Source organism: Sinocyclocheilus anshuiensis, unplaced genomic scaffold (genome assembly GCF_001515605.1).
Source record: "Sinocyclocheilus anshuiensis isolate Anshui unplaced genomic scaffold, SAMN03320099.WGS_v1.1 scaffold75, whole genome shotgun sequence".
In the NCBI taxonomy this organism is placed as follows: Eukaryota; Metazoa; Chordata; class Actinopteri; order Cypriniformes; family Cyprinidae; genus Sinocyclocheilus; species Sinocyclocheilus anshuiensis.
The window spans coordinates 895,728-908,417 of NW_015549634.1; the positions used below are offsets into that span (position 1 = coordinate 895,728).

Genomic DNA, 12,690 nt, shown 5'->3' on the forward strand with positions numbered 1-12,690 from the left:
ATCTATCTATCTATCTATCTATCTATCTATCTATCTATCTATCTATCTATTTATCTAGCTATCTATCTATCCATCCATCCATCTATTACTAAATTGCCACAGATTTAAATAAATATATTAATTTGGTTTTAATTTTTTACTATTAAATTGTGGTTCCATCCTTACAAAAAATTTACCGTAAATTATAAATAAATAAAGAGATAAATAAATAAATAAATATGGGATCTACATACTGTATAACTTTTATTTATTTATTTAAGCACTGGCTAATAAATTATCATCATTTACAATAAATATAGTATGCATTGGTTTAAAGAATATATTTTACATTTTTGCACGGGTTTACATTTCTGATTAATTTTTTTTAAATGGACAGATCCAAAGGAAAAAGACATGCATTAATATCAATAATTACAGAATCTCTCTCTCTATCTATACCTATGTCTATACCTATACCCAAATAAATAAATAAACAAAATAAATACCTAAAAAAAACACTTGTTACATTTGTGTAAATTTACAATGTTATTTTTTCCTGAAAGAAAAAGTATTTTAGAGATTTTTAAAAACAGTTTTTATTGATTCATTTATGAAAAGTGTATGATTGTATTATACTGAGATCTTACATCTCCTATATTTCTGTCTCATTTCTAAGCCCAAAATTCAAAGTCAAATACGATTATTAGAGAGAAGATGGCATTGAAAGTAGCAGTATGTTGTGAGGTTTTTCCCAAAGGTTTCATAATTTAAAAAAATAATGCATTGCAACATCTTTATTTGAAAGAAAGCCGTGATAACTGCATTTCTAAAGATAATGCAGGGAGCGAGAGCCAGTGAAACTCATGTGACGACGTACTTGAACATCTAGAGAGAACCATTCAACAAACCCAGCACGATTTCTAGAAATCCCCGTCTGGTCTGTACAGTCTGTGAGGTCAGCAGGGGTCAGCAGGGGTCAGCAGGGGTCGCGGGTCAAACACAATCACCTTCCATTGTTCCACAGTAAAGGTCTATTCCAGTGGTGATCCAGCAGGAACGCTCCAGAATCCCAGCTCTCGGATCAGCTTTAGAGAGGAAAACCACTGCGGCACACAGGTACAGTACAGTCTGTTTAACCTTCCAAGAAATGAAAAAAGACATCTAAGTCTATATAAATCTATATATAAAAAAAATGTTTTTTTAAAGGTTTTCAAAATAGAACTTATTTCCAAATCTATGTCATTTCTATTTCAACTAAAAATTATTCTATTAATGTTAAACCCCTTAACTAGCTTTTCAACTAGATTAATTACAGCTTTAAAAAAGTGATTATTGGTGTATATACTATACATCCCATATTAAATTACTATGTATTCACTTTTACTTACTTACTTTATTTATTTATTTTAAAGAGTACAAATTAAATAGTATGTGTGTGTGTACATATATATATATATATATATATATATAGGTGTATATATATATATATCCCATACTTAAGTATATGTATTATATTATATATGTATTATATATGTATATATGTGCATCATTAACTATATATATAGCCATACTTAAGTACTATGTATTTACTTTTACTTTATCTATTTATTTATTTATTTATTTATTTTCATTTTGTAAGAGTATACCACAATAGCAAAAAAGTAAAGATCATATAATATAGAAATAAAAACAGTAAAAATACAACATATACGTATATTCAAATCTAAACTGATTAGGATTTTATTCATGTAGAAATTATTTTCCTCTAAAATACTGAAACTGCTGAGTTTTAAGTCGTTTATTTACAAAAATGTGCATGTTATACTCAAAGTGAGATGATGATGCTAACATGCTCTTTTTTTTTTTATAATTTAACAACAGTACAAGTATTACACGCATTTCATTAAATATGTTTTGAGTTTTCCCTAGCTTAAAATCAAAATTAATTTAAGTTTTTACGAGATAAGATCGCATAAAACAAACAAATACATAAAAACGTTAATAATTAAAACAGGAATATGTTGATAAATATAATAAAGAGGACATTTTCAGTTTTTTAAATTCAGTTTTTGCATTTTTTAAAGACTTTAAATATTATTCATGACGACACTATAGGTATACAAAGGCATTTGTGTTGTTTTTATTTTGTGGATGTAGCCTAAAAACCCGAGTAAAATAATTAAAACACTTAAAATGAATTTTCCTCTTCTTTTTCCTCAATTTAAACAATGTTCTCACAACGCTACACCAATTACCAAAGCAAAATTAAAACAGAAAATAAAATCTAAATCTGTGAATGAATATCGAACCTTGTTATTGTTTTTTTGCAGCTCCTGCTGCCGTCAAACAATTCGGCGTGAGTGTGTTTACGACAGTTGAGCGCGGAATCCGGCAGCGGTGTGCTCGGTCTCGCCTGACAGAACATAAACACACACATAATAATAATAATAACACACATAAAGTCATCAGTCCGGTGAATGGAGACGGTGAGGCCGCTTCGCATGTCTGAATGTGAGGGTTTACAGCTCTAAACCAACGTTCTGCTTTATTGTACAGCTTCTAATGCTTCGTGTTTATACTTTTAACGCTTTTAGTTCGGCGTGACGTCATTCATATCATAAACTGATCGATAATACTGCAGTCCATTCATATTAGTGATCTTTACGTAACATTACATAATATGACAATGTTCGTTCAGATGTCATAATAATACTCGTGCTATTAATAATCTATATTTGTCTGTTCAGCTGCTTACTGTCTGTCAGATGTAGAATGCTTCGCTTATTATCATAATTACACAAAGAAATTAATACACTAAAGCAATATCACTACGAGATGAAGGTAGATTTGAAATGAAAGGTTAAACTGTGTTTTTAGGACAAAAGTATGTTAAAAAATATCAGGGCGGGGCAGGTTGTCACAGTTGTTTTAGCAGCTGTGATTTTGCTTAAAAATATTAAAATTAATATTTCTGTTGGCCAGTGGCTTGATATGTTCCTGTATTACCTTATACATTTCTGCTGTGTCATGAATTGTTTTGGGCCTCGTTATGTTTTGGAAGTTAAATGTAATTGGCTGTTTAACGGCAGGTTCTCATTATTTACTACAAAACAATAATTATTTAGTACTAATACAATAATAAATAATATTGTATTTGATATATCTAAATAACTATTTAGTACATATTATTTATTATAACATTAGTCATAAATAATTGTTTTGTAGTAAATAACATATTATATATTTATTTAAAATACAATAAAATAATAAATATAAATATTTCACACACACACACATCAGTATCAATGCATGCACAATTACCAAAACAAATATTATTATTAGTTGCAGTTATTATTTACTACAACATTATAATTATCTACTAATAACTAATATTATAATAAGTAATATTTAATTAGTAATGTGATATACCTAAATAACAACCTAATTATTTATTAAACAGTATAATTTTAGTTATTAGTTTCTTTATAAATGATATATATATATATATATATATAAGTTTGTTGTATTTATAATTCATAAAGAAACTAATAACTAAAATTATAATATTTAGTAAATATATATAAATACACACACACACACACACACAGTTATTAATTAATTTTTTATTTATCTTTTATTATTTCTTTAATAAAAATAAAATGATATAGGCAGACATATTTTACATGCAGACTAATAATCGTGTTGTTGAGCAGATATCGATGACTCCAGTCAGGTTCATGATGTCACTGCATGTTTGTGCGCTCTGGCAGGAAGCTGTCCGTGGCTCACTCCTGTGACTTCCTGTGCACGAGTAACAGACGCCACTGAACGCACAAATCACTCCTCAGATCAAACGCGAGCCCAACAGGATGGCGCAGGCCGTGGCCAACGTCGCACGCAGGATCAACGCCACCATGGAGGAGCAGAGGGACTCGCTGGGTGCGGAAATCTCAATAAATAAGCTTTCCATTGATGTATGGTTTGTTAGGATAGGACAATATTTGAAAATCTGGAATCTGAGGGTGCAAAAAAATCTAAATATTGAGAAAATCATCTTTAAAGTTGTCCAAATGAAGTTCTTAGCAATGCATATTACGAATCAAAAATTAAGTTTTAATATATTTACGGTAGGAAATGTACAAAATATCTTCATGGAACATGATCTTTACTTAATATCCTAATGATTTTTGGCATAAAAGAAAAATCAATAATTTTGACCCATACAATGTATTGTTGGCTATTGCTACAAATATACCCCAGCGACTTAACACTGCTTTTGTGCTCCAGGGACACATATAGAATTAAATGCCTGTCTTGTAAAAGTCACTGACATGTTTAAATGTTTTTACTGAAGACACCGCCCTGCATCAGATCTGCTGAATGAGATCCAAGACTCGATTCTGACTCATTTTGTGTTGCTGATTCCAAAAATAGTGCCTATTTTGCACTTTCTCCCAAAATACGATGCTTTTCAACCATCTGTAAGGTGAAGATGTCTTGTATTCTCCCTTAAGCAGCAGAGAAGCATCACAAACATGTGATTCCTGTCTGAATCTGAGCCACACTGCAACTGTTTGTTCACCTCACAGCCCATTTTTACATGCATGACATTTTTTATACCTAATGCTGATTGCAAGGTTAGAATTAAAGCCAGTGACAGAAAAAAATGCAAGCATGCAACATCTGTGAGTGTTTTACTGCATCCAAACAGTGCCAGAATACAGATTTTGTGGAAAAAAGCTTATACTTATAAAGTTATGTTTATGTTAAGTTCTTTGAAATTACATGGTGTATATGAATACATTTTTCCACATTTTTGCAGTCTGTAATTTAAATTATACATTTTGAATACTCAGTTTTGGCATTAAAAACGAAACTTTAGATTGCAATTGTTATTTTAATAATTACACTAAATAATATATATATATATATATATATATATTATATAACTGTTTTAATTTGTTTGTTCATTTATTTATTTTTTAAATCTTCATTCTTATTTTCTACATGGAAAGTTTATTGATTTTTTTTTATGTATCATTATTTTCAACATGGAAAGGTTTTATTGTATATTTTTATTTATTTTTTATTTATTTTATTTTTTTAATCTTTGTTATTTTCTACATGGAAAGTTTTTATTGATTATTTTGATTTATTATTTTTTTTTTTAATCTTCATTCTTATTCTACATGGAAAGTTTTTATTGTATATTTTTTATTTATTTTTTATTATTATTATTTTTTTTAATCTTCATTGTTATTTTCAATATGGAAAGTTTTTATTGATTTATTTATTTATTTATTTTTAATCTTCATTCTTATTCTACGTGGAAAGTTTTTATTGTATATTTATTTATTTTATTTTATTTTTTAATCTTCATTATTTTCAACATGGAAAGTTTTTATTGTATTTTTTTTTTTTTGTATGTATTTATTTTTTAAATCTTCATTCTTATTTTCTACATGGAAAGTTTATTGATTTTTTTTTATGTATTTATTTTTTTAATCTTCATTCTTATTTTCTACATGGAAAGTTTATTGATTATTTTGATGTATTTTTTTAACTCAGCATCACCAAATCGGGTAATATTAGTTTTTTTCCAAGATGCAGCGCTGTCTAATTGCAAAAAAAAAAACAACAAAAAAAAAACACCCTATTGTTCCTCATGGTTTATTTGATCATTTTTATTGTTATTATTGATGGACTGTTTAGTTCAGCCTGTGCTCAGTAGATGGTGCTATTGTGCTGAGAAGCTCCTCTAAATCACATATTTGCTTGATTTTGACCATTTTCCAATTTATCAAGTGATATTTTCCTTAAATCATCATATCAGTCATTTAATGCCAAGAGTAAATAAACCTAAATGGCAATCAGCGGCATTGTGAAGCCCAACACTTTGATTGTCCACACACACATCAAGAGCCTGCAAATGACTGCATTAATTCTGTCCGTCAGTCTGATAGTGCTCGGTGTGATTTGCTGAGTGATTGCACAATGGGAGCTTGTTGATATACAGAGGCGACGGCTCTTTGAACAACACAATCTCTTCATTAGAGCGCTCATATTAACCTCTGATGCCAGAGTCAGTCTGAATCAACTCTGTTTTCTGCCTCAGATCTGTCCGACTGTGGCCTCGTTAGTTTCCCTGACGGCGTCTTCAAGATGATCCGCAGCCGCACAGACAACATCCAGAAAATCTCTCTGGCCAACAACCAGATCAAAGCCTTGAGCAACAAGTTCTTCCTCACGTTTACTCAGTTAAGAGGTAAGAGATGAAGCTTCAGTGTGTGTCTAGAGCAGCAGGCTCTAGACACATGGTTTAGACATCAGCATGGTTTTGTTGAAGTAGGGTTTTCTCGTCTCGCTGTAGAGGTGGATCTGCAGGGTAACGTCCTCACAACACTGCCGGAGGCGGTTGGAAACATGCAGCACTTGATCAGCATCGATGTCTCCAGAAACAAGCTGAGGGTTTTCCCCGAGCGCCTGACGGATGTGAGCAGCCTCCAGCACATCAGCGTGGAGGGGAACCAGATCACAGGTGACCGGACATACAGTATTAACTAGATGCATTATAATGCAATAGCTCACCCTGACACGAAGTGTCACACTGTTTCTGTAATGTTTCCAGATTTGTGATTTGCAGCATTCCAAACCTGCATGACTTCAGCATAATATCCAATCTGCTCTAGTGTTATTTTAGTATTATTTATTTATTTACATTTTAGTCATTTTGGCTTTTTGTCATTTTTACTTTTTTAAAGATATTCCTATATCGTTTTAATTTTAATTTTATTTAATTTTATTTTAGCTTTATTGTAGCTTTATTTCAGTTACTAAAAAACTATTTGTAATAGTTCTAATTTTTAGTTTAAGTTAGTCATAACATAATATAAGTTTAAGTTAGCGATAACATCATAATATTTTTAAATAAATATTTTTTTATAAATAAAATTATTTATAAAATCTATTTATACATTATATATATATATATATATATATATACTTTGTCCGTTTTCATACATTTATTTTTGGGTGAATTCTCTGTTTAATTACATTCCAAACCTAGTGAAACGAGCATGAAGTGTTCTAGCAGTGACAAACACTATAACAAGGCAACAGGGTAATTAACTCTCATTAGGCCCGTCATTCATACCGAGTTTTTAAGAGAAAACTGATGGACAGATCGGCGCTTCTTCCCTGAAATCACACATTTATGCAACACACGAATACATCTGTTTTATGTAAGGACAGAGGTACAAACACACACACACACACAGGGCCAGATTTACGCATTATTTACGTCCAGGGGGGCCCAAACACAGTGCAGAGATATATAATATTTTGTTATACTATGGGCTATCTACAACAGTAAAAGAACCAAAAACCCAAGAAGACATTGAGCAAATAAATATAACAAACAATAGGGTAAAAAATATTTCCATGTCTTCCACCTTTTTTATGTAGGCTACGGAAATCACGCTTTCTTTCTCCCGTTCTCTCACACACGCGGAGATGCGAAAAGAAACTTCTTGTCAGCGCTGCACCGCGAATTTATCAATAAAATAGTTTCGCAGCTGAAAAGCTACATGACATTTCTCAGTAGCGAGGTTCTTGAAGCAGTTTAACTTAAAGATTCGCTATTAGTACACGCTGCTGCTGAACGCTGCTGAGAGACGCACAGACTCAGGTATTCACACGCGCTTAATCTCTCTCTCTCGCTCTAATAACCGCAGCATTAGACTGCATTAATAACTGCGTTAGCCTGCATATCAATGGCTCAAGCCTCTGTTATTAGCTCTAAAATTATGTTTTGGAATTTGCAACAGAAGGTTTGGGATGAGGTGCGTAAAAAACTTAGTTCAACACACACGAGATTTCAGGACGGAAACATGTCAAATGTCTTGACGCAAATCATCTGAACAATGTCTTGATGTGTGGTTGTGACTTTAAATAAAATAAAAATTATTTTAATGTGTGTGTAAATAAAAATTAATGAAAACTAGACATATTTAAAAACTAATAAAAATGACAAAAGCATGCAAAAAAAAAAAAAAGAAAACAGAAAATATAAAAATAAAAACTAATTCAAAATAATAAAAACCATAATAGCATATTTGTGATACTAAAATAACCATGTTAGAAATACTGTAATGAAAATCATGTTTTTTTAGTAAAATCAGCATAAATTAAAGGCTGTAAAACAATTGAATCATCATATATAATTACAATATTATTTTTGCATCACATTAATGAGCTTGTGCTTAATTCTCATGACCATAATGTCAGAATGCAAATACAAACTACAAGAACTGAATGGCTTTCAAACCAACCAAACTCGTCAAACAGACTGAAAAGTTTCTTCTCAAACTAAGTGTATATTGTTTTTCAGATGATGTCAGAAAGTTTGAGGCAGAACCGAAACTCTCAAAGTTGTTTAGAATTAGATGGAAAGTTGAAAATGGCAGATTCTGTCGCAGTAAATCATGATCTGTTAAGTGCATCTGCACATTTCATTACTGTCAACACAATTCAAGCCCACCCAGTGCTTCTGGATCTATTAAAAAATGCATGTTTGCATTAATAATTAATTTAAGACGATGCACAAGCTCACTGTCCACAAAACACCAACTTCTGATTTCCACATGAACGAATCCGCTTCTGGTCAGAGATCAGCAATATTCAAGCAACGCTGAACATGCAATCAAAGCCAAAGAGAGAAATTATTTAAAATACACTCCATATTGTGATAATTGGAAACTAAGTAATATGAATTTAATATTTTATCCAGTGCATTAAGACATATAGCACTGTACTGTTTAAAGATTTGAGGTTGGTAATGTTTTTGAAAGAAGTCTCTTCTAGTCACAAAAGCTGCATTTATTTGATCAAAAATAGTTTAAAAATGTTGAAATATTTTTATTATTTAAAATAGCTGTTTTCTATGTGAATATCTGTTAAACTGTAATGTATTTCTGTGATGCGCAGCTGAATTTTCAGCATCGTTACTCCAGTCTTCAGTGTCACATGATCTTCAGAAATCATTCTAATATTCTGATTTGCTGCTCAAGAAACATTTACTATTATTATTAATAATTTCTGATTATTCTAATCATTATTTCACCGGCTGATCACGCTCTCATTTCAGGCTTCACCTGGTCATGTGATCCTCATTTTGTGTAAAATATAAATGGCAACAAATTTCGATAAAGATTTAACTACATTAGATAACATGAAAAATACTTTAAGCATTTAATAGTCTTAGTGAATGTTGATTTTAATATTTAGTAATGCATTATTAAAATCAAACCTTGTGTGTTCATATTATTGACATTAACTATGAACAATTGTTTTATCAGCTCACATTAACAAAGATTAATAACTACTGTAACAGATGTATTGCTTGTTATTAGTTTATGTTAGTTAATGAATTAACTAATGGGACCATAAGCACTCTAATAATTAATTCACTGCACCTGTTACCACAACTTACATAAATGCATGGTCGCAAGTTTAAAATAATAATAATAATAATAATTTATTCATTTAATTAAACCTTTTTTTTTAAGTTGAAAAAAAAAAACATTTAAAGAGTTTTCATAATAACTGTATGTAATGCAAACTCACTCATTTCTTTACAAAATCAACACAGAAATGTGTTTACATTAAATACAATAAGTTAATTTAATAATCAACATTATTATGAAAACTCTTTAAATATTTTTTTTTTTTTTTTGAGTTTAGAAACTAATATTAGTATTTTATATATTATAAAATTTGTTTTTTAGTATTCAGTTCCCAGCATGCCTCGCATAGGACTAGATAAGGAGAATAAATGCGAAGTTAAGTATTATTTAATGTGTTTTCAGTGAAGGGAAAGACCATAGTGTTATTTTTAGAGTGTAATAAACATGACATTTTAGACTGCAAACGCTGTTTGCTAAATGCATTCATGTAAAAACCGCTGTTGCCATCTAATCTGATCTGTACTATTCATTTCTACAGGTTTAAAACATTTCAATGAGGAAAAAAATATGAAGTGCATGTTTTAGCTTATGAGAAATTAATCAAAGGGTCCGTATTTGATCTTTATGCATTGCTTTGTTTTTGTAAAGTGTTTTTCTTAATGAAGTAAACATTTGTGACCCTGGACCACAAAACCAGTCATAAGAGTCAATTTTTTAAAATTGAGATTTATACATGAATATATACTGAATAAATAAGCTCTCCATTGATGTATGGTTTGTTAGGATCGGACAATATTTGGCTGAGATGCAACTATTTGAAAATCTGGAATCTGAGGGTGCAAAAAAATCTAAATATTGAGAAAATCATCTTTAAAGTTGTTCAAATGAAGTTCTTAGCAATGCATATTACTAATCATAAATTAAGTTTTGATATATTTACGGTAGGAAATTTACAAAATATCTTCATGGAACATGATCTTTACTTAATATCTAATGATTTTTGGCATAAAAGAAAAATGTATAATTTTGACCCATACAATGTATTGTTGGCTATTGCTACAAATATACCCGAGCGACTTAAGACTGCTTTTGTGCTCCAGGGTCACATTTGTCTCTCTTGATATTGGAGGAGATTGTAAGAAGAGTATGTCTCTGAACCTGAAGGGCCGATGCTGCACACGTCTCACATCTCTTCGTGTCTGTCTCTCAGAGCTGCCGATGGAGAAGCTGTCTCTGATGCCTGCTCTGAAGAGTGTGGATGTGCGGAGTAACCCGCTGACGCCGGAGGCCGCGTCTTTCCCGCATCTCTTCACGCTCCTGACATGAGTAAACACATGGTAAAGAACATGAGGAACGGGGCTTCCGTCTCTCTCTGATGCTGCTGTTTCATTTCCATGCACTGAACCGCATGCTGTGCCTCCGAATATTTCAATAAAAATATTTATTCAATCCTGCAAACAACGTTTTGAAGAGCGTCACTTCGACATATGATTTTATCAATTAATTATCTATCTATCTACCTATCTATCTATCTATCTATCATTATTTCGAATATCTATCTATCTATCGAATATCCATCTATCTATCTGTCTATCTATCTATCATTATTTCGAATATCTGTCTATCTATCTATCCATCTATCTAATATCTATCCATCTATCTATATTTCGAATATCTGTCTATCTATCCATCTATTTATATATCTATCTACCGTATTTATCTATCTATCTTTCGAATATCTATCTATCTTTCGAATATCTGTCTATCTATCTATCTATCTGTCTATCTATCTATCCATCTATCTGTCTATCTATCTGTCTATCTATCCATCTAGTCTATCGATCTATCTATCCATCCATCCATCCATCCATCCATCCATCCATCCATCCATCCATCATCCATCTATCTATCTATTTTACAGTGAATTTATAACAGCTAAGGGGCGTTGTTACGTACGACGCGAAGCGGAGCTAACCCCCTTAGCTGTTATAAATTCACTGTAAACCACGGCTTATTCACGGGGCTTATTGCTTATTGCTTATTACGACTGAGATCCCGCTCCGAACCGCTCGCCTCCTCGCGCTCGGAGATTGTTTGTTTCTCTGGCAACGTCCATGTGTGTCTTTGATATTCATGAAAGTTTCATTAATATTAACTAGAATAATATGGAATATGCTTATGAGCTAGGGTTAAACTCGCGCTAGACTGAGCTTGTGATCATGTTCTTTGGTAATGTATTGTTCTTTGCTCGTTTTCTGTAGCTGCTTTTTGAATAACTGAGGAAATGTAAGCATTATAATTAGTAACTTCCGATGTTTCTATTAATTTGTTATCGTGTTAAATACAAATTCAGTCATATTAAAAACATTAGGCTGCTTTTAGCCTTACGCTGGAGATGATTCACTTTCCGGCGATGAAACTAAGTAAATAAATAATTAAATAAATTAGCACAATAATATCGTGTATCGGCGATCTCACAGGCTGACGACTGAGCATAATTGAGCATATCGCCCAACACTATTATGAGCAATACTGAAGAACACAGCAGGTGCATCGGGTTAATAAAATATAATTTCAACAGAAATATGTAGCTACTTAACCACTCAAATTCTGTCATCATTTATTCATCCTCATGTTGTTTCAGACCTGAATGACTTACTTTCTTCAGTGGAACATAAAAGAAGAGATGTTGCTATTTTTTACAACTGGTTTTGTCTATAAAGTCAAAGTTCAAATTTTTTTATTAGTAAATATCCATCTATCTATCTGTCTATCTATCTATCATTATTTCGAATATCTGTCTATCTATCTATCCATCTATCTAATATCTATCCATCTATCTATATTTCGAATATCTGTCTATCTATCCATCTATTTATATATCTATCTACCGTATTTATCTATCTATCTTTCGAATATCTATCTATCTTTCGAATATCTGTCTATCTATCTATCTATCTGTCTATCTATCTATCCATCTATCTGTCTATCTATCTGTCTATCTATCCATCTATCTATCCATCTATCTTTCGAATATCTGTCTATCTATCTATCTGTCTATCCATCTATCTATCTACCGTATTTATCTATCTTTCGAATATCTATCTATCTATATTTCGAATATCTGTCTATCTGTCTATCTTTCGAATATCTATCTATCTATCTATCTATCTACCTATCTATCGAATATCTATCTATATTTCGAATATCTATCTATTTATCTATCTATCCATCTATCTCTTTCTTT

At 31.2% G+C, this 12,690-nt stretch overlaps 1 protein-coding gene across 5 annotated transcripts; it reads left to right on the forward strand.

The window, feature by feature from the left end:
- Positions 1–703: 703 nt before the first annotated feature.
- LOC107659691 (leucine-rich repeat-containing protein 20-like) lies at positions 704–10,901 on the forward strand. 5 transcript variants are annotated; one of them, XM_016448704.1, is made up of 5 exons: positions 704–1,095; positions 3,750–3,918; positions 6,095–6,244; positions 6,350–6,517; positions 10,654–10,901. In XM_016448704.1, the coding sequence occupies exons 2-5, from the start codon at positions 3,849–3,851 to the stop codon at positions 10,767–10,769; spliced, it is 504 nt and encodes a 167-aa protein (XP_016304190.1). In that variant the 5' UTR covers positions 704–1,095; positions 3,750–3,848; the 3' UTR covers positions 10,770–10,901. The 5 variants fall into 5 exon arrangements, with proteins under 5 accessions (XP_016304190.1, XP_016304189.1, XP_016304192.1 ...); XM_016448703.1 differs by lacking the exon at positions 704–1,095 and adding an exon at positions 2,350–2,465 and having other exon boundaries at positions 3,828–3,918; XM_016448706.1 differs by lacking the exon at positions 704–1,095 and adding an exon at positions 2,358–2,490.
- Positions 10,902–12,690: the final 1,789 nt, after the last annotated feature.

What these genes read in the sequence shown, in the direction of transcription:
- LOC107659691 (XM_016448703.1), top strand. An exon ending in GGAGCAGAGGGACTCGCTGG is followed by an intron (nt 3,919 to 6,094) that starts GTGCGGAAATCT and finishes TTTCTGCCTCAG; the next exon opens with ATCTGTCCGACTGTGGCCTC. An exon ending in GGAGGGGAACCAGATCACAG is followed by an intron (nt 6,518 to 10,653) that starts GTGACCGGACAT and finishes TCTGTCTCTCAG; the next exon opens with AGCTGCCGATGGAGAAGCTG.